At 42.1% G+C, this 23,845-nt stretch overlaps 3 protein-coding genes across 5 annotated transcripts; 1 reads left to right on the top strand and 2 right to left on the bottom strand.

Moving 5' to 3' along the window:
* Window positions 1–244: 244 nt before the first annotated feature.
* usp40 (ubiquitin specific peptidase 40) lies at window positions 245–12,920 on the bottom strand. 2 transcript variants are annotated; one of them, XM_053637869.1, is made up of 32 exons: window positions 12,405–12,920; window positions 11,481–11,603; window positions 11,329–11,396; window positions 11,106–11,219; window positions 10,864–11,028; window positions 10,612–10,758; window positions 9,819–9,962; window positions 9,608–9,736; window positions 9,371–9,490; window positions 9,086–9,190; window positions 8,689–8,995; window positions 8,440–8,521; window positions 8,065–8,239; window positions 7,780–7,864; window positions 7,601–7,671; window positions 7,133–7,518; window positions 6,883–7,024; window positions 6,743–6,803; window positions 6,584–6,637; window positions 6,416–6,504; window positions 6,139–6,219; window positions 6,021–6,057; window positions 5,835–5,899; window positions 5,679–5,753; window positions 5,055–5,139; window positions 4,872–4,936; window positions 3,936–4,054; window positions 3,726–3,791; window positions 3,419–3,650; window positions 3,083–3,193; window positions 1,285–1,364; window positions 245–967 (listed from the first exon to the last, which is right to left on the bottom strand). In XM_053637869.1, the coding sequence occupies exons 1-32, from the start codon at window positions 12,472–12,474 to the stop codon at window positions 886–888; spliced, it is 3,735 nt and encodes a 1,244-aa protein (XP_053493844.1). In that variant the 5' UTR covers window positions 12,475–12,920; the 3' UTR covers window positions 245–885. The 2 variants fall into 2 exon arrangements, with proteins under 2 accessions (XP_053493844.1, XP_053493846.1); XM_053637871.1 differs by lacking the exons at window positions 245–967; window positions 1,285–1,364; window positions 3,083–3,193; window positions 3,419–3,650; window positions 3,726–3,791 and having other exon boundaries at window positions 3,966–4,054; window positions 4,879–4,936.
* Window positions 12,921–13,031: 111 nt separating this feature from the next.
* ube2g2 (ubiquitin-conjugating enzyme E2G 2 (UBC7 homolog, yeast)) lies at window positions 13,032–15,599 on the bottom strand. The gene is made up of 6 exons (XM_053637873.1): window positions 15,469–15,599; window positions 14,952–14,987; window positions 14,782–14,827; window positions 14,576–14,694; window positions 13,830–13,970; window positions 13,032–13,656 (listed from the first exon to the last, which is right to left on the bottom strand). Exons 1-6 carry the CDS (start codon window positions 15,509–15,511, stop codon window positions 13,544–13,546), a joined length of 498 nt encoding a protein of 165 aa, XP_053493848.1. The 5' UTR covers window positions 15,512–15,599; the 3' UTR covers window positions 13,032–13,543.
* A 23-nt stretch (window positions 15,600–15,622) lies between these two features.
* On the top strand, window positions 15,623–20,925 carry cep20 (centrosomal protein 20). 2 transcript variants are annotated; one of them, XM_053637875.1, is made up of 6 exons: window positions 15,623–15,741; window positions 16,258–18,244; window positions 19,112–19,309; window positions 20,321–20,405; window positions 20,498–20,564; window positions 20,673–20,925. In XM_053637875.1, exons 2-5 carry the CDS (start codon window positions 18,217–18,219, stop codon window positions 20,547–20,549), a joined length of 363 nt encoding a protein of 120 aa, XP_053493850.1. In that variant the 5' UTR covers window positions 15,623–15,741; window positions 16,258–18,216; the 3' UTR covers window positions 20,550–20,564; window positions 20,673–20,925. The 2 variants fall into 2 exon arrangements, with proteins under 2 accessions (XP_053493850.1, XP_053493849.1); XM_053637874.1 differs by having other exon boundaries at window positions 15,623–18,244.
* The last annotated feature ends 2,920 nt before the right edge of the window (window positions 20,926–23,845 follow it).

The raw sequence follows: 23,845 nt of genomic DNA on the forward strand, positions 1-23,845 counted from the left end.
TTAAGTGCAACAATAAACAGATAAAAAGTATTACGTGCCATTAAGTAATTTAAAAAAAATCATAATTGTTGGTAAGTTGTCATGGTGTAAGAGGAATAAAAAACTTTTTTTGGTGCTGTTGAAAATAATCAGCTTCGGGGTGCTAACAGTATTTCAGAGTATTTCAGCTCAGAGGCCACATTTAGGACCTTTTTCCTGAAATGTTCCCTTTAATGCTGAAACATGTGACTGAGGCGAGTTTTCAGTGACACAAGATTTTATTTAATTTTTTTTTATATTTGAACAATTTGAAATTAAACTAAAAAAAAATTTAAAATGGTGAAAAAAAATCAAACAGTAAAAATTACAACTTAACCGTTTTATCATCAACATAGGATTCATCGCAGTTCAATTAAAATCAACAGAAAGTAAGTGTGTGTAGGTCAGAGAGAGCTTAAACTGTACAGAAATATCATAATTTGAGCCTCCTCAACATAAAAATGTAATTCATTAATATAATCATTATATAATTCCCATTCTCTCTCTCTCTCTCTCTCTCTCTCTCTCTCTCTCTCACACACACACACACACACACACACTTTGCATACAGTTCAACCACATAAACAGTCTAAGCTGTGCCCTCCTTGGTGACATCATCAGTGATGTCATCACTGTTAAAGCTCATTAAAGGTTAATGCATTGTGGATCAGAGTGAACAATCACACAATAATTTTACCCATAATCCCCAGCAGGTGGCGGTCCTACCGTTACATCACAGTGTGAATAGGTGATATATTCAACCTCTCAACTACCCAATAAAACAACTTTACTTAGCAGCTCTCTGATTGGCTGAGAATCTCAAATGGCACCAATGATTGTGAGTGTGGTCTGGTTTTGGGGGCGGGGCTATCTGAACACACCCACGTTGATTGACAAGGCCACTTCTGGCTTCCTGTTCTTTTTCTTCTCTGAGCTTCTACTGTGTCCTCTAGTGGAGGAAACACACATTAATACATGGAGCAGGGGGGTATGCGTGTTACTGCTTCTGTGTGTGTGTGTGTTTGTGTATGAGTGTAAGTGAGTGTTGTATGTTTTTGTATTACTGTTTGTAAGTGTATGTGGGTATGTATTTGTATGTGTACATGTATTTTTATGCCTGTGTGTGTGTGTGTGTATGTGTGTTTAAGTGGGTATATATTTGTGTGTGTGTGTGTGTGTGTATGTGTGTTACTGTGTGTTTAAGTGGGTATATATTTGTATGTGTGTGTGTGTGTGTGTGTGTGTGTGTGTGTGTGTACATCTTACCTTTGCTCTGTTTGCTCTCTGAGTATTTGTTCTTCATTTTTCACTGTACCGAACTCCCGATTACTGTCAATCATCAGATTCTACACACACACACACACACTAAAATTAATGTTGTCTCAGGAGTTAAGGTTCTGAATCAATGACACTACACTTGAAATGTGTGTGTATGTGTGTATATATACCTTCACTGCTCTGTGTGTGTGTTACTGTGGTAAGCATTACTGTTCATAAAAGTTACTTTGTTTGTGTTACTGTGCATGTGTCAAGGGCGTAACCATGGTATGGACATTGAGGGGGTCCAAGCCCCCCAGACATCCAGAGTTTGATACTGAAAATTCGCATATTTAGAACATAGTTTTAGGATTACAGTTACCGTTTGAATTCACATGATTTCTGAGTAATAGAAGCTCCCACAGCATGGGGAAATTGTGCGGTGCTGTGGACGTCCTGTGGGCAGATGTATTCTCTGCTCCATAGCCTACCATGAAACCCACCATACCAAGCAGAGGCGAGCTAAGATGTGTGCAGGCAAACCACACACGCTAACATTTAAACACGCAATCACGACTTTTAAACAAACTCAGAAAGGATGGCTACCTATGAAACTAAATTCAACACTATATATGTTGTAAATACAATTTCCCCACGGATGCTTCCAAGCAATGCTGTGCTGCCTGCATTGTGACCAGGTACCATTATTTTCTCAGAAGAGCAATGACTGACTTAGATGATCATTTTAATTTGATAAACTGAATATTCTGTTTGTGTAACTGGTGCCATTTATTATGTTAATGTCATCATGCTGTTTACCTTGCTATGTAATAAGTGTACAAAGTATACAACAATATATAGTGGTAACCTGAAACGTTAGCTATGTAAAGGGTACTGGAGTTTTCTTTTCTTAAATCTAAAGACAAACTGCCATAACTAGTTCTGAATGGATAGCTCAATATGGCCACAACTCAGACGTTAGTTCCATATCTCTCGTTGCCAAGCTAGCACATCTCAGCATTATGCTGAGCCTTATATTTGTAAAATCACTTGTCCTTAGCCCAAATGTAGTGTAAAGGAACGAAATGCTGTGCAACTTTTCTCACTTTCACTTGCATTTATAACAGTCTGTCACAACGTGAGTGTTCACAACGAACTCGGCGGGAGGATATGCAAGTGAATGTAACGTTAATGGTCAAAAACTGGAACTGACGTTAGCCTAGCTTACTTCGTGGGTGTGCAAATATCAAAAGTTAATTGATGTTCTTAAGAACAAACCAAGCCATGGTATAATGCCTTCTATACTAAGCTAAGGTTACCTACTATTTAGGTATCTAGTTACTTACTGTCTGAAAAAAAGCTTGTATGTTCTGCTGCACTTTTCTACACTTGGCTGCTGTCTCCATTTCTTACAGACTTAGCTGCTAAAATATATCAACGAACTTGCATTGAGTATGGGCACAACCAAGTGTACAACTGGAGGGGGGCACATACGTGTTTTCCTTAACATATGGAAATATATTAAAAAGGAATAGACATAAATAAATAGAATAGATGAAGAAAAGACAGATCCATTGGCAGGGTTCATTAATGGGGGACATATAGAAAATATTTTCTACTGTATATTGGGGGGACAGATTGGTATTTCCTCAACTTTGGGGGGGCACGGCCCCCCCCAAAGAATGCGTGGTTACGCCCATGGCGTGTGTGTTACTATGTGTATGTGTGTTTGGGTATGTGTGAGTGTATGTGTGTTAGTGTTTCTGTGTGTGAGTGTATATGTATGTTAGTGTTTCCGTGTGTGTACCTTCACGGCTATAGTGTCTCCGTCTCTCAGGCAGTATGGCGCCCCCTGCAGGTTCACTCCTTTACTGTTACTCTTATTCTGTTTCTTCTTCTTTTTGGACATTGACTGAATCTGAACACACACACACACACACACACACACACACACAAATATATACATTATATTCCTGTTCTACTCAATCTGTCTCACTCTTTGTCGCTCTCTCTCGGTTTGTCTCACTCGTCTCACTAGTCACTGTCTCACTCTCAATATCTCTCTTACTGTCTTACTCTCACGGTCTCACTCTCACTGTGACACTCTGTGTCACTCTTGCTGTCTCACTCCCCCCCGTCTCACCTCGTAGTTGATGGTAATCCAGGTGTGTTGTTCAGGCAGGTGTTTAGCGAGCAGCAGGTTCTCAGGTGAGATTCCGCAGTGGGTGGAGACTGCATGGTACAGCCCCCTGGGTGAGGAGTCTAGCCCCGCCTCCCACACATACTCATGTGTGGGGAAATAGGCACTCTCTTCGAACATGCCCACCTCCTCCTTGGCCACACCCACCTGCAGACGCAGCAGGATGTCCTTCACCCTAAACAGTGAAAACGCACACGTTAACCACACAACAATGAGTTTGTGTGCGTGTGCGTGTTACACTTTGACTTACCCAAGATTCTCCTCACACTGCAGCTTCTGCACACACACCTCAGATCCCACAGACAACTTCAACTTCCTGAGAAACACAGAGAGACAGAGTGTGTGTACCTGTGTGTGTGTATATGTGTGTATATGTATGTGTTTATGTGTGTGCAAATGTGTGTTTGTATATGCATATTTGTATTTGAGTGTATACGTGTATGTGTATATGTGTGTGTACCTGAGTGTGAGTTGGTTTCCTCTGAGAATTCTAATGAGTTTTTTTCCCTCCACCAACCAAACACGTAGACATTCAAGAGATGGAACACACACCTGCACCAGTGCAGGTAGAGTCAGCACCTACACACAAACACAGTCTTCATTATAATGGATTGTGATATATTAGGGATTATTTTGTGTGCACCGTTATGGTTTTATCTGTCTTGCTTTCAGTGGTGTATGAGGTGTGAAGCAGTTTGTAACTAAAGGTTAGAAAAATGTTGGCGTTTGCATCCATGGCATTTGGCAGCTGCCTTTTATCCAGAGAGATGTACAGAAGTGCTCTATCATAACATATGTCCTCATACTGGTCACAGAGTAAGAGCACTATCAGTCTAAACACCCTGTTAGAGAGGTGAGTACACAGGACACTGACTTTTTTTTATTAAATAAGAAAGTGCTAATTTAAGTGCTTGTTGAAGAAGTAGGTCTTTAATCTTTCTGTGAAGATAGTCAGTGACTCAGATGTTTTCAAGCCAGGGGATGTTCATTCACCACCTGGGTGCAGGACAGAGAAGAGCCATGATGCAGGTTTTCCTTCTACCCCGATGGCGGGTCCAGGTGAGCAGTGCTAGAGGATCAGAGGGAGCGTGGTGCAGTGGGGGGAGTGATATGTGCTTTAAGGTGGGCGCTGTCTGTTCTTGACTTTGTAGGTGGGCACTGTGTGTGTAATGTGTAGGAGTGTAGTGTGGAGTGTTTAGGAGTGTAATGTGTAGAAGTGTAGTGTATAGGAGTGTAGTGTGTAGGAGTGTAGTGTGTAGGAGTGTAGTGTATAGGAGTGTAGTGTGTAGAAGTGTAATGTGTAGAAGTGTAGTGTGTAGGATTGTAGTATGTCGGAATGTAGTGTAGGAGTGTACCGTGTAGTGTGTAGGAGTGTAGTGTGTAATGTCTAAGATACCTGACACCTGAGCTCATGTAGTGTGGCCTCTTCTGAGATTTCAACACAACCAACAGACTGCAGGCCTGTAACACACACACACACACACACACAGACAAAAACAACAACAAACAAGTAATGTATTATATGGCTCTCCAAGCTTTCCTGTGTGTGGGTGTATATATGTGTGTGTGTGTGTGCAACCTGTAGTGCGTGATTCTGTTGTGTGATTTCTCTCACACTCATCACTCATATCCATAAACCAGCTCACTGCCAATTTCAGAAATCCCTGAAAACACACACAGAGTTGTAAACTGTGTACAGTATACATACATACATACATACATACACACTCACCGTCCACTTTATTAGGAACACCTGTACAAAACATTCATGCAGGTATCAAATCATGTGTCAGCAGCAGAGTGTATAAAATCATTCACATCAAACATCAGAATGAAGAACAAATGTGATCTCTGTGGCACGGTCATTGGTACCAGATTTCAGCAGTTTCTGAAATACTCAAACCAGCCCATTTTAACCATGCTATGGTTAAAATCATAGAGATCACAGTTTTTCTTCATTCTGATGTTTGATGTGAACATTAACTGAAGCTCTTGACCTATATCTGCATGATTTTATGCATTGTGCTGCTGCCACATGATTGGCTGATTAGATAACTGGTGCAGGTGTACAGGTGTTCCTAATAAAGTGGACAGTGAGTGTATACACAGTATATGTGTGTGTGCAGTCGTTTTTCGTTACTTCTATCTATGATAAAGTGCATGTGTGGTTATGTGATATGAAATGTGTGGTCATGTGACCTACCTTTGGAGGAAGTTGTCCCTCAGTGATCACCAGTGTGTCTCCATTAACCACTCCCATCTCCAACAGAGAGGCATTCTAACACACACAGAGCTTGTTTAGTGTTAGCAGCAAATTTTTAGTGGTCCACAGTAACATTGTGTGTGTGTGGTACTGTACCTCATCCATCAGGGGCTCCCCAACTTCCTCACACCAATCCATCCTCCTCAAGTGCCAGCACGTTCCTGCGCACACACACACACACACACACACACACACACACACAATCATACACTTTAACTCCTAAACACTCAGCTTTATTAGTTAATGTGAAATTTATGCCAAAGAGAATGAGTGAGTTTTTACCGTCGAGTCCAGCCTCCTGCAGCATCGCCATCAAACACTGAAACACACATAGAGGCAGGATTAAAGTTAAACACACACACACACACACACACACACACACACACACACACACACACACCTCCTTCACAGTGAGTGTCTCCTCTACGATGATCTCCAGCTCTGGGCCTGTAGGTGGCGTCACACTGAAGAACAGGAAGAGCTGCAGGACAAAATAACAGCGCACACTCACGGCTGTATCTCATTACTGACTTTAATACTACCCTTTATATGATGTTTGTTAATAAGTGACATCATAAGTGACTTTAGTCGACATCACTGCAGAGTAATGCACTTTAGAGACTAAAAAAGAGGGAGTTGATGAAACATTTTAGATATTTATTTATTTATTTATTTACCTGTGAGGAATTTGGGGCGTGCCCAGGACACAGACACAGTGATGTCATCAACTTGATACCGGCATCACACACACTGAGGTCTTCACGGACTGTGAAACACACACACACACACAGTGATGTAGCAGCAGGGTGGCATGTCATTGGTTAACAGTATGGTAATCGTTATACCTGGAGGTAAAAGTTTCCCTGTTCTGTCCCTCTGTCTCAAACAACACACACCACCTGAGAGAGAGCGAGAGAGAGAAGTGCCTTTTTATATTAGCTGATTTATTATCGATTAGAGTGGATACAGATAGAGATTAGAGATTAGGGGTTTAGTGTGGTTACCTGTGAAGTGCTCCTGCAGCTGCATCTCTTCCAGCGCTCTCTGTTTCACCTCACTCAGCAACTACACACACACACACACACACACACACACACAGTGAACGTGAGAGTGTGTTTAAGTCTGTGTGTGTGTGTTTACTTACAGTGCTTCCTGCGGCAGGAATCTTCATCACTTTCTCCTCCTCCTCTTCCTCCTGCGTTGTGTGTGTGTGAAACTCCACCTGCAGCCAGCGACAGTCTGACGGCGTCATCACAGTAACCACATCTTCACTAACGCTGAATATACTACGGTCAAAATAAATAAATAAACAGATTCAAACAAGGACTCAGATATATTTAGAGTCAGATTCGGAGTATGAGAGATTCAGAATCAGATTGGCTCGGCACACTGACCTGTTGTTCAGGTGTGTGTGTGGCAGCAACAGCAGTGTGTCTCCATCCCGGAGTGTCAGTTCTTTTAGTGTCCTCCTCATGGCCTCAGGTGAACACACCTTCCACCTGCTGGCCCCACCTCCTTCTCCACCTGGCCCCACCCCTTTTGTCAGCTGACACACCAGAGCCTCCTGCAGGCTGAGAGCCTCCCGCACACCGCCCAGTGTGACTCCACCTGAAAATCCCCGCATCACTTGAACAAGACCAGAGGCATCTGCTACTGAGGCTTCGCCCACTGACTCAACATCAGCCATGCCCACTGAGTCCAGCTCCGCCCCACCTGGCCTCAGGATGTTCAATAGCAATGGTTCACACTCGGCTCCGGTCTGCACACGCACACCATTCACCTAACACACACACACACAAACACGCTCAAGGTTGTATTTTGTGTCTTAGCAGTGCGTACATTACTGTTGTGCTGCGTGTTACCTCTGTCCCGTTCCAAACAAAGAGATCGGAGCCGTTATACACTCCAGCGCTGTACAAAGACTGATGATCGTCTGCACACACAAACACACACACCCCGTGTACTAATAAACTTAACGTATAATATTAGGCAATTATCACATGAAGAATTAATATTGGCTAGAATGTAGCGTGTATGTTACCTGTCAGTGTGTTGTACAGGTGTAGTCCTGCGGGCAGGTTCTTAGCAATGGTCAGTGCCATGTCCCCCTCCCATGTATCCTGCATCTGAATAAACACACACACACAAATCATAACACCCAATGACAACCTCTACTTTCCAAACAGTTTGTGTCACTCCTTCTCCTTCACTTCTCCTTGACTGAATCCACTTGGCTGAAAGTAGCTGAGGTGGAGTGAACTAGGAAAAGTGGAGGAGAGAACATGAACAAGAGATCAGGGAATGTGTTCCACTCTGATGATGTCACCTGGTAGACAGCCAGTCTCAGGTCTCCCACACTCCTCCTGCGGTCAAAGCTCAGGGTGAGGGTGTGTGCGTCTGTGTGTGTGTCGATGAGCTTCAGTGCTCCGCTCTCAACGCGGTAATGAGAAGCAAAGTGGAGCCGGACATCAATACTGTTACTGCTGACTTCAAACTCTGTCCTAAACAACAACATTATTAACAACAACAACAATAAATTTGAGCAGTAATTAGCAAAATCTAGGATGCAACCGTCTGCATGACTTTAGGACACAGACACAAGGTAGGCTTCTAGAACCTGACCCTCAGAAAGATTCTAGGAACCTCCCTTAACCTTGGTAAGACTCTAGAACCTGACACTCAGATGATTCGGTGAGTGTACCTCCTCTGTTGAAGCTTGGCGTTTTCTTCCTCCACCATCTGCAGCAGGTGAGCAGGAACTCCATAAACTGGATTACCCACTGCTGTATAACACACACACACACAATCGGACAAAATACTTCTGAATATAGGTTAGTAATACTGCTTTCCAAGAACACACACACACACGCACAAAATCAGAAAATCAGACAAAATAATTCTGAATACAGGTTAGTAAAACTATTTTCCAAGAACACACACACACACACACCATGGCATGGTCTCTGCAGTGTATGTTTCCTGTAGAACAGCATGTACGCGCTCTCTTTCCCCTCGTACTGTTTGATGATGTCACTCTCTCTGATCACCGTCACCGTTGAGTCGTTCAGGTCAAACCAGTGGCCGCTCACAGGCTCCGCCTCCAAACCCAAGTCTGATCCCGCCTCCGACCCATCCTGGGCACTCTCTGCTACTGATTTTGGCCCCGCCCCCTGCTCAGGTGTTTCTGCTGGGTTTCTGAGAGCCACACGGGAGCCGTTCAGCAGCAACACAAACACGTCAGGGTTAGACTGCAGAAACTGAACACACACACACACCATCATGTATACCTTAGAAGTAGAATAACCACTTGGACATTAGTATTATTGCTAATTAACAGTGTGTCAGACCTTCCTGATTGGTCCATACTGCTTCCTGTATTTCTTATTCCAGGAACAGCCAATTTTCTCCATCAACTTCTGACCAAGCTGATCCAACAACACACTGCCAGACTCCTGAGTGTGAGAGAGAGCGAGAGAGAGAGAGAGAGAGAGAGAGAGAGAGAGACAGACAGAGAGAGATTGTGTGTGAGGAATTATATTCCTGTAAAGCTCCTTTGTGACAATGTTCATTGTTAAAATGCTATACAAATAAAACTGAACTGAACTGAATAGTGTGTGTGTGTGTGTGTGTACCTGCGCCAGTACAGCCGTTAGTACAGACAGCGGGTCGTCCTTCTCTACAGCAGCATTACACACGCTCACGCTGGGGGGCTTCACCTGGACTTTCTGCTTCTTCTGTTTAATATCATCCTCCTGCACCCCGCCAAACACACACACACACACAATTACACATACAGGTTTAATAATTAAACAACAAACACTGAGCAAACTGATTCTACAGTTCTACAGAAACAACACACACAAACTCACAGGCAGCTCCCAGTGGCCAAGATGGTCAATGTCTTTGATGTAGGCATGGTAATGTCCTCCATAACATCCACCTTTGTGTATGATGATGGAGAAGAGCTCATAGGTCAGCTCAGAATCTGGCTGGTCTGACTGTATCTCACACACACACAAAAGAATTAATGAAAAATGTAACTAAAACTCCAGACAGAACAGTTCTGATGCCAAATTGTACCTGTTCACAGAACGGCCGCAGGTTGATGCTGAGCGGGAAGCTGTACCTTCTCGTCTCCTTAAACCTCTCACACTTCTCAAAATCAAAGCTGAAGCGTAGCAGGGACACGGTGAGAAATGTAGGGAGCTTCCTCAGTTTAGCAGACTACACACACAGAGACAATAATCTTAGTATCTATATAAATTTTATAACCTCTCAGTATCCGTGCCTGTACAGTAATCTCAGAATCCGTGTCAGTACAATAATCTCAGTATCTGTGTCAGTACTGCAATCTCAGAATCCGTGTCAGTACAGTAATGTCAGTATTGTGTCATTACAGTAATGTCAGTATCCGAGTCAGTACAGTAATCTCAGTATCTGTGTCAGTGCCGTAATCTCAGTATTTGTGTCAGTACAATAATCTCAGTATCTGTGTCAGTACCGTAATCTCAGTATCTGTGTCAGTGCCGTAATCTCAGTATCTGAGTCAGTACAGTAATCTCAGTATCTATGTCAGTACCGTAATCTCAGCATCTGAGTCAGTACGGTAATCTCAGCATCTGAGTCAGTACTGTAATCTCAGCATCTGAGTCAGTACCGTAATCTCAGCATCTGTGTCAATACCGTAATCTCAGTATCTGTGTCAGTACAGTAATCTCAGTATCTGTGTCAGTACCGTAATCTCAGCATCTGTGTCAGTACAGTAATCTCAGCATCTGTGTCAGTACAGTAATCTCAGTATCTGTGTCAATACAGTAATCTCAGTATTGTGTCATTACAGTAATGTCAGTATCTGAGTCAGTATTATCATGACCTTGGTAGCATGGACGAGTCGGTCACAGTTGCTGCAGTGATACAGATTATTTCCATCAAACACTTCCTCCTCGACAAACATGCTCCACAGCGCCTCCTCCAGGCTGCACACACCCCGAACACACACTGTCAGGTCCAGGAAGTCCTCCTGAGAGACAGACAGTGAGATTATTTCTGTTTTATATTATTATTTGTATTTTTGTAATTTACTGATGTAGAGCACACCGCACACCAAACACACACACACACACACCTCTCTCTCGCTGACGTTGTGACACTCGTTGCAGGTGATGTTGTTGATCAGGGTTCCATGATAAAGTCTCCGTATCAGACTGGAGCCAGATGTCCCGACCAGAGATGATTCTAATGCACTGAACAAAATCCTGTTTAACTCCTGAACATCCTGCTGAGCCATCTCCTACAGACAGACAGGCAGAGAGACAGACATGTTTTTAAAAGTGAGATGAGCTAATAAAAGTGTGTGTGTGTGTGTACCTCATTGTTTGTCCAGCCAAAGCTCTCCGTCAGCGCTGTAGTTGTCGTTGATTGTTCATCCAACAACAACAACCGAGCAAACAGATTCTGCAACTCCAGAGGAATAACACGCACCTACACACACACAAATTCAAATGGATGTTCTTCAACATTTAGTGGGAAAAGGTGCACACACCCTTTGACACACACACACACACACACACACACACACACACACACACACCTTAGCATCAGGTTTGTCTTTATCCTCCAGTTTGCCGAGCTCCTCAGGTCCCAAACTGAACAACTCCTCTGTGGATGCACACAGTGAGTTAAACTTGGGTGTGTGTATGTGTGTCTTACCTCTGAACTCAGGTAGGTGTGTGTGTGTCTCACCTCTAAACTCAGGTGTGTGTAACAGGGTCTGCAGTAGAGAGTTGAGGTAACATGTTGATCCCTGATTTCTAATTCCGCACAGCTTCAGTTTCCCTCGAGGAGGTGGCGGCTCACACACCTTCCCTACAAAACACACACACACCTCACTCAACGTTTCACACACTCAGGACAATGAACACTACACTATGCTGAATTAGGACACAGCAACATCGGATACCTGTCTGTTAAACGTTAACATCCACAGCACCCCAGTGCTGCTGAGTTCTGGATTGTGATTGGTCAGAAGGTGTTGATTAATTCTCTAGAACAGCAGCTCTGACAATAGTGCAGGTTTGCTGTTATTAATGCACTTGTTCTAATACGTTACATTATCATTTCTATAGTAACAGCTCATTTGCAGGGTCGTGTACAGTGGACGCTAAACCGATAATAAACAGATTAAAAACATGTTATTGCTGATCTGTAAGGAGATGTTTATGTAACGTTTATGGAAGAAGTCTCCAGTGTCAGCTCTTTCTAACAGTCAGAGTTAAAGATGTAACTGTAAGTTTTCTGACATTTTCATTACAGAGGAGTTTACGCTTCTTTGGGGTTTCTCGATAAAATGACAAGCTGCATTTTTTTTTGTCTTAATAAGTTAAAGAGAGAGAATAAAGAGAGGCTGGTGAGGGAACAACTGTTTATAGCTGGTGAGGGGAAAACTGTAATAGTTGGTAAAGTGCTGTGGTGTAAGAGGAATAAAACACTTGTGATCTGCTCTTAAAGGAAAATAATCAGCTTTGAGGTGGTAACAGTATCTCCATCTCATCACACCTCCCAGATGTGTTTTATTCCTCAATCAACACACCTGACCTTTAACTTTTAGGATCTTTTAACTAACACACACACACACACACACACACACACACACACACACACAGGTACCTTTGCCCTGGGTGATGCTGTTAGTTGTGATATCTTCTTCCTCTTCGAACAGATCTCCGAACATGGACATGGTGATTACTGATGTGTTTAAACACCGGACTGAACACTCTGCTATCTCATCTCATTAACACACTCCGACTTCACCGCTTTAATAAACATGATAGTCAACACTTTGTCACTGCCACTTCCTGTAACTCAAAAACAAAGACGCTGCTATGTAAAGTGTTTATTTTTGACTCATCATTGTTCATTAACACTGCAGTAATAATTAAAGAGTCAGTCCGCGGTGTCTGTTTCTGAATAAACGCGAAAATGTAAATATGAAGCTGAATCTGTGCTCAGCGCGCAGCCATGTTCTTCTCTCAGAGAAACAACGCTGCAGTGCACCATGGGAAATGGAGTTCAAACGCTATGCTATACTTCCGGGTTTTCCGGTTGAAATGTGAGATATTAGCGCTCTCTACTGGGAAACAAATATATAAGCACACACGCGCACGCGCGCCAGCCTATTCACTTGTTCTCCACCTCAAAACACACACACACCTTTGCCCTGGGTGATGCTGTTAGTTGTGGTGTTAGTTGTGACACACACACACTGACACACACACTGACACACACACACTGACACAAGATGGTCCAGGTGGTTTTATTTGTGCATATCATCACCGCAGAGGAACAAATCAACAAAAACTTAAAATCCAGACAAACTGCTGATTGAACTGTAATATTTTACAGCAAAACACTGTCATTAACCTCAATCCCTCAGCCTCTCTCATTACCCACAATCCCCCATCCTCTCGCATTACCCACAATCCCTCAGAGGCATCTTAATAAGGCAGCATTAAACTAAACATGTATGTCGCACACTGAGAAAAACAAATGTACATCTAAAGACAGAAACACTGCATCCCTCTGTCATCATCTTTCTGTCCCTCCATGCTCATGTTTCCTCGTCCCTCCATCACTCCATCTTCATCACAGATGAGGACCAGAGCTGAAGAACTCCTGAGGGATGAGGAGCTCTTTCACATCTGTCCATCAGTTCAATGAAGGAGGAGAGAAGCTTAGATAAAGTGCTCTGTGTGTGTGTGTGTGTGTGTGTGTGTGTGTGTGCGCGTGTGCGCGTGTAAGTGTGTGTATTAGAGCCCGAGTGATTTGCGGACTATCTTCTTAGCAAGTGCGTTGAACTGCTCTCTGTCCTCTCTCCACATCTTAGAGGCATCAACGTTTGCCCCGCTCTCATCGTTGGGCTCTGTGGGAAACAAACACACACGGTGAAAAAGTGTCGATCTGCGCTGGTCAATGAAATGATTGATATACTGAGAGGAAGTGCAGTGGCACTTCAACACCAACATCCCACACACACTGACACAGCGGTGAATAATCTCTGTGTGTGTGTGCACGTGCGTGTGAGTGACTGAATACCTGCGAGCATGCTGATGACACTCAGTAGGATTTTCTCCACACTCTGTACAGGACTCCACCTCTCCGCACTGCTCTCGTATCCCATCGGGTCGTCACCGGGGGCGTGAAGGATCGAGATACACACACGGCCATCTGGGTAAACTGCGCACACACACGTTCCAATACTGATTCAATCGACTAAGTGTAGCTCTGAGGTAATTACTGTCTCAGTGTGTGACACAGACAGAGAGAGACAGACAGAGAGACAAACAGAGAGACAGAGAGAGTCAGACAACAGAGAGAGACAGTGACAGATAGTGAGAGAGAGACAGACAGACAGAGAGACAGAGAGAGACAGGCAGACAGAGAGACAGACAGAGAGAGAAACAGAGATAAAGAGATAGAGAGAGACAGACAGAGAGAGAGACAGAGAGAGACAGACAGAGAGACAGACAGAGATAGAGAGAGAAACAGAGATAAAGAGATTGAGAGAGACAGACAGAGAGACACACAGACAGAGACAGACAGACAGACAGACAGACAGACAGAGATAGAGAGAGACAGACAGACAGAGAGACAGAGGGACAGACAGAGATAAAGATAGAAACAGATAAAGAGATAGAGAGAGATAGACAGACAGAGATAGAGAGAGAAAGAGAGACAGACAGAGAGAGACAGAGATAGAGAGAAAGAGACAGAGAGAGAAAGAGACAGAGAGAGAGACAGACAGACACAGAGAGAAACAGAGAGACAGAGAGGTGACTCACTGTTGGGGTGAAACATGTCACAGGTGAACTTCATCTTTGGAGGACTGAGTGGATAATCAGAGGGGAAACTAAGGAGAGCCGGAAACACACCACCCTCAAAACATGTGTCCTCTGGTCCCCTACACACATACACACACACACACACACATTAACAAGTGTGTGTAGTAGTGAGTTACGGTAAGGTGTGAGTGTTTGTGTATACTTACATTATCAAAGCTTCCCATTCAAAGAAGTTCTCTTCATTCACAGGACCTGTCTCACACACACAAACAAAAGGATTCGTACAGAGTATTAAAGCGGTTCCAGTTCTCACCGGTCAGTAAGGTGTGCTGGGTGAAGGGATGGTCAGGGGTCAGAGATAAGTGCAGTGTTTTACCTGCGACAATGCCTTCTGGAGGATTCAGAGTGAGTTCTGAGGATGACACACACAGACACACACAGACAAAGTTGGAACTTGTCACTTAAACATATCTATTTGGTCACATTTCAGCTTCATAAACCTTAACTTTAACATTAATAATAAGCCACTAATATCAGCTTTGATGAAATCTCCTCATATAGAGCAGCACATTATCTCTTTTATCATTATTTACATTACACTCATTTAACTACTTCAAGCTTTATGAATTTAATCATTCTTTCTTTCTTTTCTTTCTTTCTTTCTTTCTTTCACTCACTCACTCACTCACACACACATACACACATACACATACATACATACATACATACATACATACATACATACACAACACACACACACACACAAATACACAACACACACACAAATTGAGGGATAGGGATTAGATTAGATTTGCCTAGCCTAGCCTAGCCAGTTAGCCGCTCTGTACAGAGCAGCGGTCCATCTTTAATGAAAACAGAATAAGGTTTCTCACGTTTATATTCCGCCATCAGTCTCTTTAACGCTGTTCCGGCCATCGCGCTTCATCAACATCCGCCTGTACATCAGCTACCGAACAGAACCGGAAGTGGCCACGCGACGTTAGTAATCTGCTTCCGGGACATGAATACGCCTAGACAGCGCCGTTGAAAAAGAGTGTTGCGACATAGACTTCTAAAGGACGCGGAAGTGACGCGTATTGTGGGGCAACCGATAGTTCCGTCACTGAGCCCCACTCATTTCACTGTTTCCCAAAACACAATCGCTGGTAAGATGATGGAATTATTGCATTTATTATATATATTTTTCAAACATTTTAAGGCATTAGCTGTCCTCTCATGAATCCAGTCAGTAATGGCAGTTTGTGTATCTAGCTTTAGTTAATGTTTATCATTGGATAATAGTTAGATTCTACTTGCAGTTAGCTAGCATGAGCAACACTTCACTAGCTACCATAACCAGATCTCAGTTGGCCTACATTTACCTCAAATTAATTTCACTTATTGGCGTTTGTTAACAGACAAAGTATATATTCAGTGATTAGATTTGTTGTTAAAGTTAGACTGTATTAGTTTTAGCTCGGTGTACCTAATAAACTGGCAGTTGGAATTGCAGCCCAACTTTGATTAGACTGGTGAAACATTTATATGTGTAAATAAAGATTATGATGCGTGCAACCTCAAGAGAACATTACAGTGTGCTTATTGGACCAACATCACTTAAGTATTTGGATGACATTTAATTTTACATTATCTAAAGATAACATCTTTTTTCTCTCTTTTAGGAGGAGATAGAGATGTGTAAAGCAAGAGATATCCCAATAATCATTTATGCAGTAAATCTCAAATTCCAGCTGTTGAACAGATAGGATTTTCTTATTATTATTTCTTTCTTTTATTTATTTAATACAGGCAAACAATACAACATAGCCACACACTTCAGGTCTGTTATTATAAGCAGGTATTCTGCTGTTTATAAAGGACATTAAAATTACAGGGACTCATTAATACTTTCCTCCCCCCCCCATTTTTATTTAATTTTTTGCATCCAAATGCTGCACAGCCAACCATTGTAAGACCCTGATCTATAAAAGTTATTTATTTATTTGTTATTTATAACATTATATTTATTGGTTTTTGGCAACATAGTCATACATACAATAACCTTTATAAACACTCCCCTACCCCACCCTCAACATTGAACACAGGGAAATAAATAAAAATAATAAGAGATACAGTATTTTTTTTTTTTATATGTGCTGTTGTTTTATTGATCAATTTTACTCACTCAGTAATTAATTTCACCCTAATGATGTTCCAGAAATTGCATAAAAGTGGCCTGCTTTCTGTCATCTTTCTCCCTGTAGGAGGTAGAAAAAGTTTCTATGAAGACTGCCCGTTCAAGGAAAAACTTATCAACCCTGGATATATTATATAATAAAATGTTTTGCTGAATGCCATTGTTTCCCTTGTTTATTTTGCACTATTGACCAAACTTCTTTCTTGGGTTAAATTGAGCAGTTACTTGCACTCTTTGATATTCAGTTGTTGTGCATGCTTATGTAAATATCTTAACATAAGATAACATTAGGATGTCAGCAATTATGACCATAGAAGCAAGAGAAAATATTAATGCATACATACTGTAAATGTATTTACTTTAAAATTGCTGCAAAGATAGTCGCTGCTGCTGTCTGTCCCGATTAAACCCATTGAAACAGGTTGACAAAGCGGATTTGTTTAGTGCTACTGAGAGCTACATGAACCACGTGACTGCATCGCGGCGAGATCAAAGCGTGTCGTAACTCTTTATCAACGACGCTGGCCTCAGGTATTCAGATATTATTTGTTTTGTTAGTGATCTTTTAAATTATTTATATTAACAATATCAATAGACCGTTATTAATTACATTTATTTATTTTTGTTTACCAGAGAGAGAGTTATGGTTGCCAGATTGAACACTTACCAAAGACTCTTTTACTGACCAATAATATACATATTATAATAAATATAAATGTTTATTTTGCTTGATATGCGTTTTATTCAGCCCTTACACCAGTTCTCCATAAGCTTTAGATTCAGAGTTAGTCAGAACAGTGATAGGATGTATGGTTACATATTTAACATAGCCAGTTAAGCAATTAATTGTATCATTTAAATGAAATAAAGTCAAATAAAATAATTATTAATTTTAAATAGAAGATGCTTTATAAGAAATATCAAAGAACATTAGGAAGCTCCACAGCTCTGTGTGGGTTTTAAATCCAGGTTTTATTCTCAATTTTACTGAAACATACAGAAGTCCAGAAAGGCCATAAGTTATTTATATTTCTGTACTGTTATCCCATGATTATATTTCTCTTATGATCTCAAAATAACAAAATTTATTTACTTATTTTCAGGTGATCTTGCAATAACAATGTATTTTCTGAGCTCATGCAGTACCACAGACAGACAGTCCTTATTGGTTCTCAAGGGGAATTTGGGGTAAAATAATCTGGAACGCCACACAGGCCCCCAAGATAAGGATCACACCCAGGACCCTGCAGCTGGAAGGTAGAACAACTACCACAGCTCCAGATGTTCCAGCTGTTGTATCAGTCGCTGATTAAAGTAAAATCAGATGTGCTTATCCATAATTGACTATAGTAACATTTATAGGCCAGAAAATCTAATCCACTCTTGGGGCAACAGTAAATAATAGTGAATTAGAGGCAATCTGGCAACCTGAGTAAACACCATAATGGCGTCCATCACAGACCTGAAGAGCGGTGAGTTTAAACTTCACACTTCTGTTATCATCACTTCAGTAACTTCAGCTTGCAGTTTAATCACTCATTAATTATTTACTGAATAAAACACCTGCGCTAACAGATTTATCAAAATCATACTTTTAACCTGAAGCCGTCACTGCTAATGTGGCTAACTCCGACTGCCAATGTTTTGGAAACAGGATAAATCACCTCATCTGTTAGCAGCCGTTAGCCTGAGAGAGGTGACTACGCTAAGCTAAACTGCGCTAAGCTAAGCTAACTGTCACTGTTATGTCTGCGCTAAACTAAACTAAGCTAACTGTTACTATGTCACTACGGCGCATTAATAAAAAGCTTCAGCTTTAACCAACAGTTCAATAAAAGTTGCACCAGACATCTAAAACTGTCACATCACTGCTGCTATATTACACATTTACAAATATATTTTATAACATCACGGATTATTTACTGAAAACAGTCGGTGTATTTGTGTTTATTATAACGACTTCTTATTGTTACGGAGACTAGATTATAATATTCTGCTGAAAATTAAGCACGTGCCAAACACCTAAAACAATTTACCAGAGTAATTAAACATTCAAACATCTGAATAATCTCTGAAACATACAAATATTAAACACAAAACACACCGAATATAAAATTCATGTAGGACCATGTATTATCCAGCAGGGGGCAGTACAGAGCTCTGTGTCTCATCACCTCACTCTGTGTGTGTGTGTGTGTGTGTGTGTGTGTGTGAGACTTACTATTGCATATCACTAATATCAAGAGAAGAGAAGATGTACCTTGTAGGGAAAATATATATTTTTAAATATAAATTACACTCTGTGTGTGTGTGTGTGTGTGTGTGTGTGTGTGTCAAAGCCCTGAAGGAGACGTTGGAGGCACGCGGCGTGCTCACACAGCTCAGAGCGAGGATAAGGGCGGAGGTGTTCAGGGCGTTAGATGATCCGAGTGAGCCACGCCCCTCACCCAGCAAAGAGACGCTGCTGATTAATGAGCTGATCCGCGAGTACCTCAAGTTCCACGAGTATCACCACACTGAGTCTGTACTCATCGCAGGTACACACACACATATCATTAAGGCAGGGCTAGAGTGAGACAGATATGATTGAGACAGGGCAGCAGTGAGACGGGTAGCAGTGAGACAGATATGATTAAGACAGGGCAGCAGTGAGACAGTGCAGCATTGAGATGGCAGCAGTGAAACAGGTATGGTTAAGACGGCAGCAGAGAGACAGGTATGATTAAGACAGGGCAGCAGTGAGACAGTGCAGTAGAAAGACGGATATGATTAAGACAGGGCAGTAGTGAGACAGTGTAACATAGAGACAGGTATGATTGAGACAGGGCAGCAGTGAGACGGGTAGCAGTGAGACAGATATGATTAAGACAGGGCAGCAGTGAGACAGTGCAGCATTGAGATGGCAGCAGTGAAACAGGTATGGTTAAGACGGCAGCAGTGAGACAGGTATGATTAAGACAGGGCAGCAGTGAGACAGTGCAGTAGAAAGACGGATATGATTAAGACAGGGCAGTAGTGAGACAGTGTAACATAGAGACAGGTATGATTGAGACAGGTAGCAGTGAGAGAGGTATGATTAAGATGGCACCAGTGAGACAGGTATGATTAAGACAGGGCAGCAGTGAGACAGGGCAGCAGTGAGACACGTAGCAATGAGACAGGGCAGCAGTGAAACAGGTATGATTAAGACAGGGCAGCAGTGAGACAGGCCAGCAGTGAGACAGGTATGATTAACACAGGGCAGCAGTGAGACTGGTCTGATTAACACAGGCCAGCAGTGAGACAGGTAGCAGTGATATGTTGATCGTGAGTTTGTACCCTGATGATGTCACAGCCGTCCCTGACTGTGAGTTCGAGTGAAGGTAACTGCTCTGTGGGTGGGAGGGGCTTACTCTCTCTCCTGTGTGACACTAGCCAATCACAGCTCTCTGTCTTATGTATAAGGAAGAAAAGTCTTCAAGATAACACAGAACACTATTATCAACACGTGTTATTACCACAGTGATAATTTGTGTGTAAAGTGTTGTGTTGTGTGTGTGTGTGTATAGAGTCAGGACAGCAGGATATTCCTCTGGACCGGACATTTATCGCCAGTGAACTGAACATTGTAGAAGAGCCGAGCACCAGGACACTGTGAGTGTGTATTACTACACACACACACACACACACACACACACACACACACACACAATGAGGTTAATTTGATATGTGTGTCTGTGAGATAGACCTCTGCTGTATGGAGTCATCTCTCACTTCCTGAATGAAGATGGAGCATGAAAGAAAGACAGACAGGTAAACCTTCTGCACAAATACACACACGATTCACTGAGAGACTCATCCAAACACACACTAGCAATACTTCTGTTTCATTATGTCTAATAATTAAAAATTGATCTCCAGAGCCGAGGAAGTCGCATGACAACAGGAAGTCGCATGACAACAGGAAATCGTATGACAACAGGAAGTTGCATGACAACAGGAAGTCACAACACCATTAAATTATTATTGTTTACATTCTGAAGTGAACCAAAACCTCCATGAGTGTGTGACTCTCAGTGTTTAAATGTGTTTACCTTTCTGTCCTTTTCTAAAAATAAAATCTTTTTTATAATCTTTTTTACTCTGTGTGTGTGTGTGTGTGTGTGTGTGTGTGTGTGTGTGTGTGTGATGTGACCTAACAGAGTGATGAGACCTAACAGAGTTTAGCTCAAATTAGGAGCGGACTTACTGTGGTGTATGGTGTGGTGGAGCTGCAGTTCTCTGTCTGACCACAGGGTGGCACTACTGGCACTACTAACTCTGAGGGTGTTTCAGCGTCACAGCACTCGACTTTTTAAATTAAATTAATTTACTTCAGAGGGAATTTATACATATGCCTACACACAATTTATACAGTTCCTACACACATTCACTCACACGTCATTATAATTATTATTATTATTATTATCAGTAGCAGTAAATCATACATTTTGAATAATTATTAATCACTCACACCTCACTGCACACAGTATTATTAGAATGTCAGTTAGACAGCTCAGTAACTGAAATTAAATGAAAAATGGCCCATATTCAGAAACAGATGATGTTTTTTACTCAAGTAAACACAAATTGACACGTCCCTAATTGGGGTGAGATTCTGTATGTTGGCAGCAGCTATTTGTGTGTGTGTGTGTGTGTGTGTGTGGGTGGGTGTGTGTGGGGGTGGGGGGGGAGTGGCATTGTTTACAGGTTAGTAAATAGGCTCAAATCTTGTTGGCCCATATTTAGTCACACTGAGCTTTACTTTAAACACTTTAAACACACACACTACACTGCAGATTCCAGACTCCACTGACCTTATATGGAACTGTACATCTCTCTTTCTCTCCCTCTCTCTCTCTCTCTCTCTCTCTCTCTCTCTCTCTCTCTCCTCTTGTCTTCTTTTATATCACTCTATCTCCCAGTTTTTCTGCCTCTCTTGTTTCTGCAGATATCTAGTAGGATCTTGATGTAGTGCAGAGTCTGAGCTGCAGGTTTTTCCTCTGTGTGTGTGTGCGTCTATCTGTCTGTCTGTCTGTGTGTTTTCCGAGTACATTTGCTCTGATGGAAACATCATCAGGCAACTCAGTGGTGATTTATGGTGCAAAAGAGGAGGTTGTCCTTTTATAGGAAGTTCCATTGGAGCACTGGGAATGTGGTGTGTGTGTGTGTGTGTGCGCACCCAAAAAGGCTGTGAGTGTGTGCAGTGTGTGTTGGAGGGAATCTCCCTCACTCTGTATGGGATTCCTCTGTACATCACTGCAGTGTTGGCCATTTTGGGAGAGACTGAAGTAAAAAATGCAGACTGTAATAAACACCACATTACAACTGCATGTCTAAATGTATGTGTGTTATTAACCACATTTATTATGGGGGTGGTATGGTGGGGTATTCAAATGAGGGTAATTAGAATGGTGGGGTATTAGTATTGGTGCATTAGAATGGTGGGGCATTAGAACAGGGGTATTAGTATGTGGGGGATTAAAATGGTGTTATGGTGGCGTATTAGAATGGTGAGGTGTTTGGGGCTAGGATATTTGAATGGGGGAATAAGAATTGTGGGATATTAGTAGTAGGTTATTGGAATGGGGCTATTAGTATGGGGTATTAGAATTGTGGGGTATTACAATAGGGGAATTAGGGGTGGGGTATTAGATTCGGGATATTAGTAGTGGATTATTAGAATGGTGGTATTACTGGTGGTGTATTAGTTTGGGGTAATAGATTGAGGCATTAGACTGGGGGTATTAGTGGTGTTGTATTAGATTGGGGTATAGGATTGGGAGTATTATAGGTGGAGTATTAGATTGGGGTATTAGTGGTGAGGAATTAATAGTGGGGTATTAGTTCAATGGAATTAGTGGTGAGGAATTATTTTGGGGGTCTTAGTGGTGGGGTATTTGTGGTGAGGAATTAGTTTGGGGGTATTAGTAGTGAGGAATTTGTGGTGGGGTATTAGTTGTGGAGTATTAGATTGGGAGTATTAGTGGTGGGGTATTAGTTTGGGTGTATTAGTGGTGAGGAATTTGTGGTGAGGAATTAGTATGGGGTATTAATGGTGAGGAATTAGTGGTGGGGTATTAGTTTGGGGGTATAAGTGGTGAGGAATTAGTGGTGGGTTATTAGTTTGGGAGTATTCATGGTGGTTATTATTTGTGGAGTATTAGATTGGGAGTATTAGTGGTGGGGTATTAGATTGGGGTATTAGTGGTGGGGTATTAGTTTGGGGTTATTAGTGGTGAGTAATTAGTGGTGGAGAATTAGTGGTGGGGTATTACTTCCGGGGTATTAGTGGTGAGGAATTAATGGTGGGGTATTAGTTTAGGGGTATTAGTGGTGGGGTATTAGTGGTGAGGAATTAGTGGTGAGATATTAGTTTGGGGGTATTAGTGGTGGGGTATTATTTTGGGGGTATAAGTTTGTGGGAACTAGTGGTGAGGAATTAGTGGTGGGGTATAAGTGGCGATTAATTAGTGGTGGGGTATAGGTTTAGGGGTATTAGTAGTGAGGAATTAGTGGTGGGGTTTTAGTTTGGGGGTATTATTGGTGAGGAATTAGTGGTGGGGTGTTAGTTTGGGGGTATAAGTTTGCGGGAATTGGTGAGGAATTAGTGGTGGGGTATAGGTTTGGGGGTATTAGTGGTGAGGAATTAGTGGTGGGATATTAGTTTGGGGGTATTAGTAGTGAGGAATTAGTGGTGGGGTATTAGTTTGGGGTATAAGTTTGTGGAAATTAGTGGTGGGGTGTAATTGGTGATTAATTAGTTGTGGGGTTTTAGTTTGGGGGTATTAGTGGTGAGGAATTAGTGATGGGGTATTAGTTTGGGGGTATTAGTAGTGAGGAATTAGTGGTGGGGTATAAGTTTGCGGGTATTAGTGGTGAGGAATTAGTGGTGGGGTATTAGTTTGGGGGTATAAGTTTATGGGAATTAGTGGTGGTCTTTAATTGGTGATTAGTTGTGGGGTATTAGTTTGGGGATATTAGTGGTGAGGAATTAGTTGTGGGGTATTTAACAGTGCCTCTCTCAGTGGAATAATGAAGTTAATAGTGACCTC

The sequence above is a fragment of the Ictalurus furcatus genome, chromosome 12 (assembly GCF_023375685.1).
Source record: "Ictalurus furcatus strain D&B chromosome 12, Billie_1.0, whole genome shotgun sequence".
Classification (NCBI taxonomy): domain Eukaryota; kingdom Metazoa; phylum Chordata; class Actinopteri; order Siluriformes; family Ictaluridae; genus Ictalurus; species Ictalurus furcatus.

Bases quoted from the DNA above. Each gene is read 5' to 3' on its own strand.
- usp40 (XM_053637869.1), bottom strand. From the start codon at position 12,474: ATGTCCATGTTCGGAGATCTGTTCGAAGAGGAAGAAGATATCACAACT. The intron at 11,029-11,105 runs GTACACACACAC...GTCTGTCTGTAG, and splicing joins TTGGCTGGACAAACAATGAG to GAGATGGCTCAGCAGGATGT. The intron at 10,759-10,863 runs GTGTGTGTGTGT...TCTGTCTCTCAG, and splicing joins ACAACGTCAGCGAGAGAGAG to GAGGACTTCCTGGACCTGAC.
- ube2g2 (XM_053637873.1), bottom strand. From the start codon at position 15,511: ATGGCCGGAACAGCGTTAAAGAGACTGATGGCGGAATATAAAC. The intron at 13,971-14,575 runs GTGAGTCACCTC...GTGTGTGCGCAG, and splicing joins TGACATGTTTCACCCCAACA to TTTACCCAGATGGCCGTGTG. The intron at 13,657-13,829 runs GTATTCAGTCAC...TGTTTCCCACAG, and splicing joins TGTCATCAGCATGCTCGCAG to AGCCCAACGATGAGAGCGGG.
- cep20 (XM_053637874.1), top strand. From the start codon at position 18,217: ATGGCGTCCATCACAGACCTGAAGAGCG. The intron at 18,245-19,111 runs GTGAGTTTAAAC...TGTGTGTCAAAG, and splicing joins CATCACAGACCTGAAGAGCG to CCCTGAAGGAGACGTTGGAG. The intron at 19,310-20,320 runs GTACACACACAC...GTGTGTGTATAG, and splicing joins TGAGTCTGTACTCATCGCAG to AGTCAGGACAGCAGGATATT.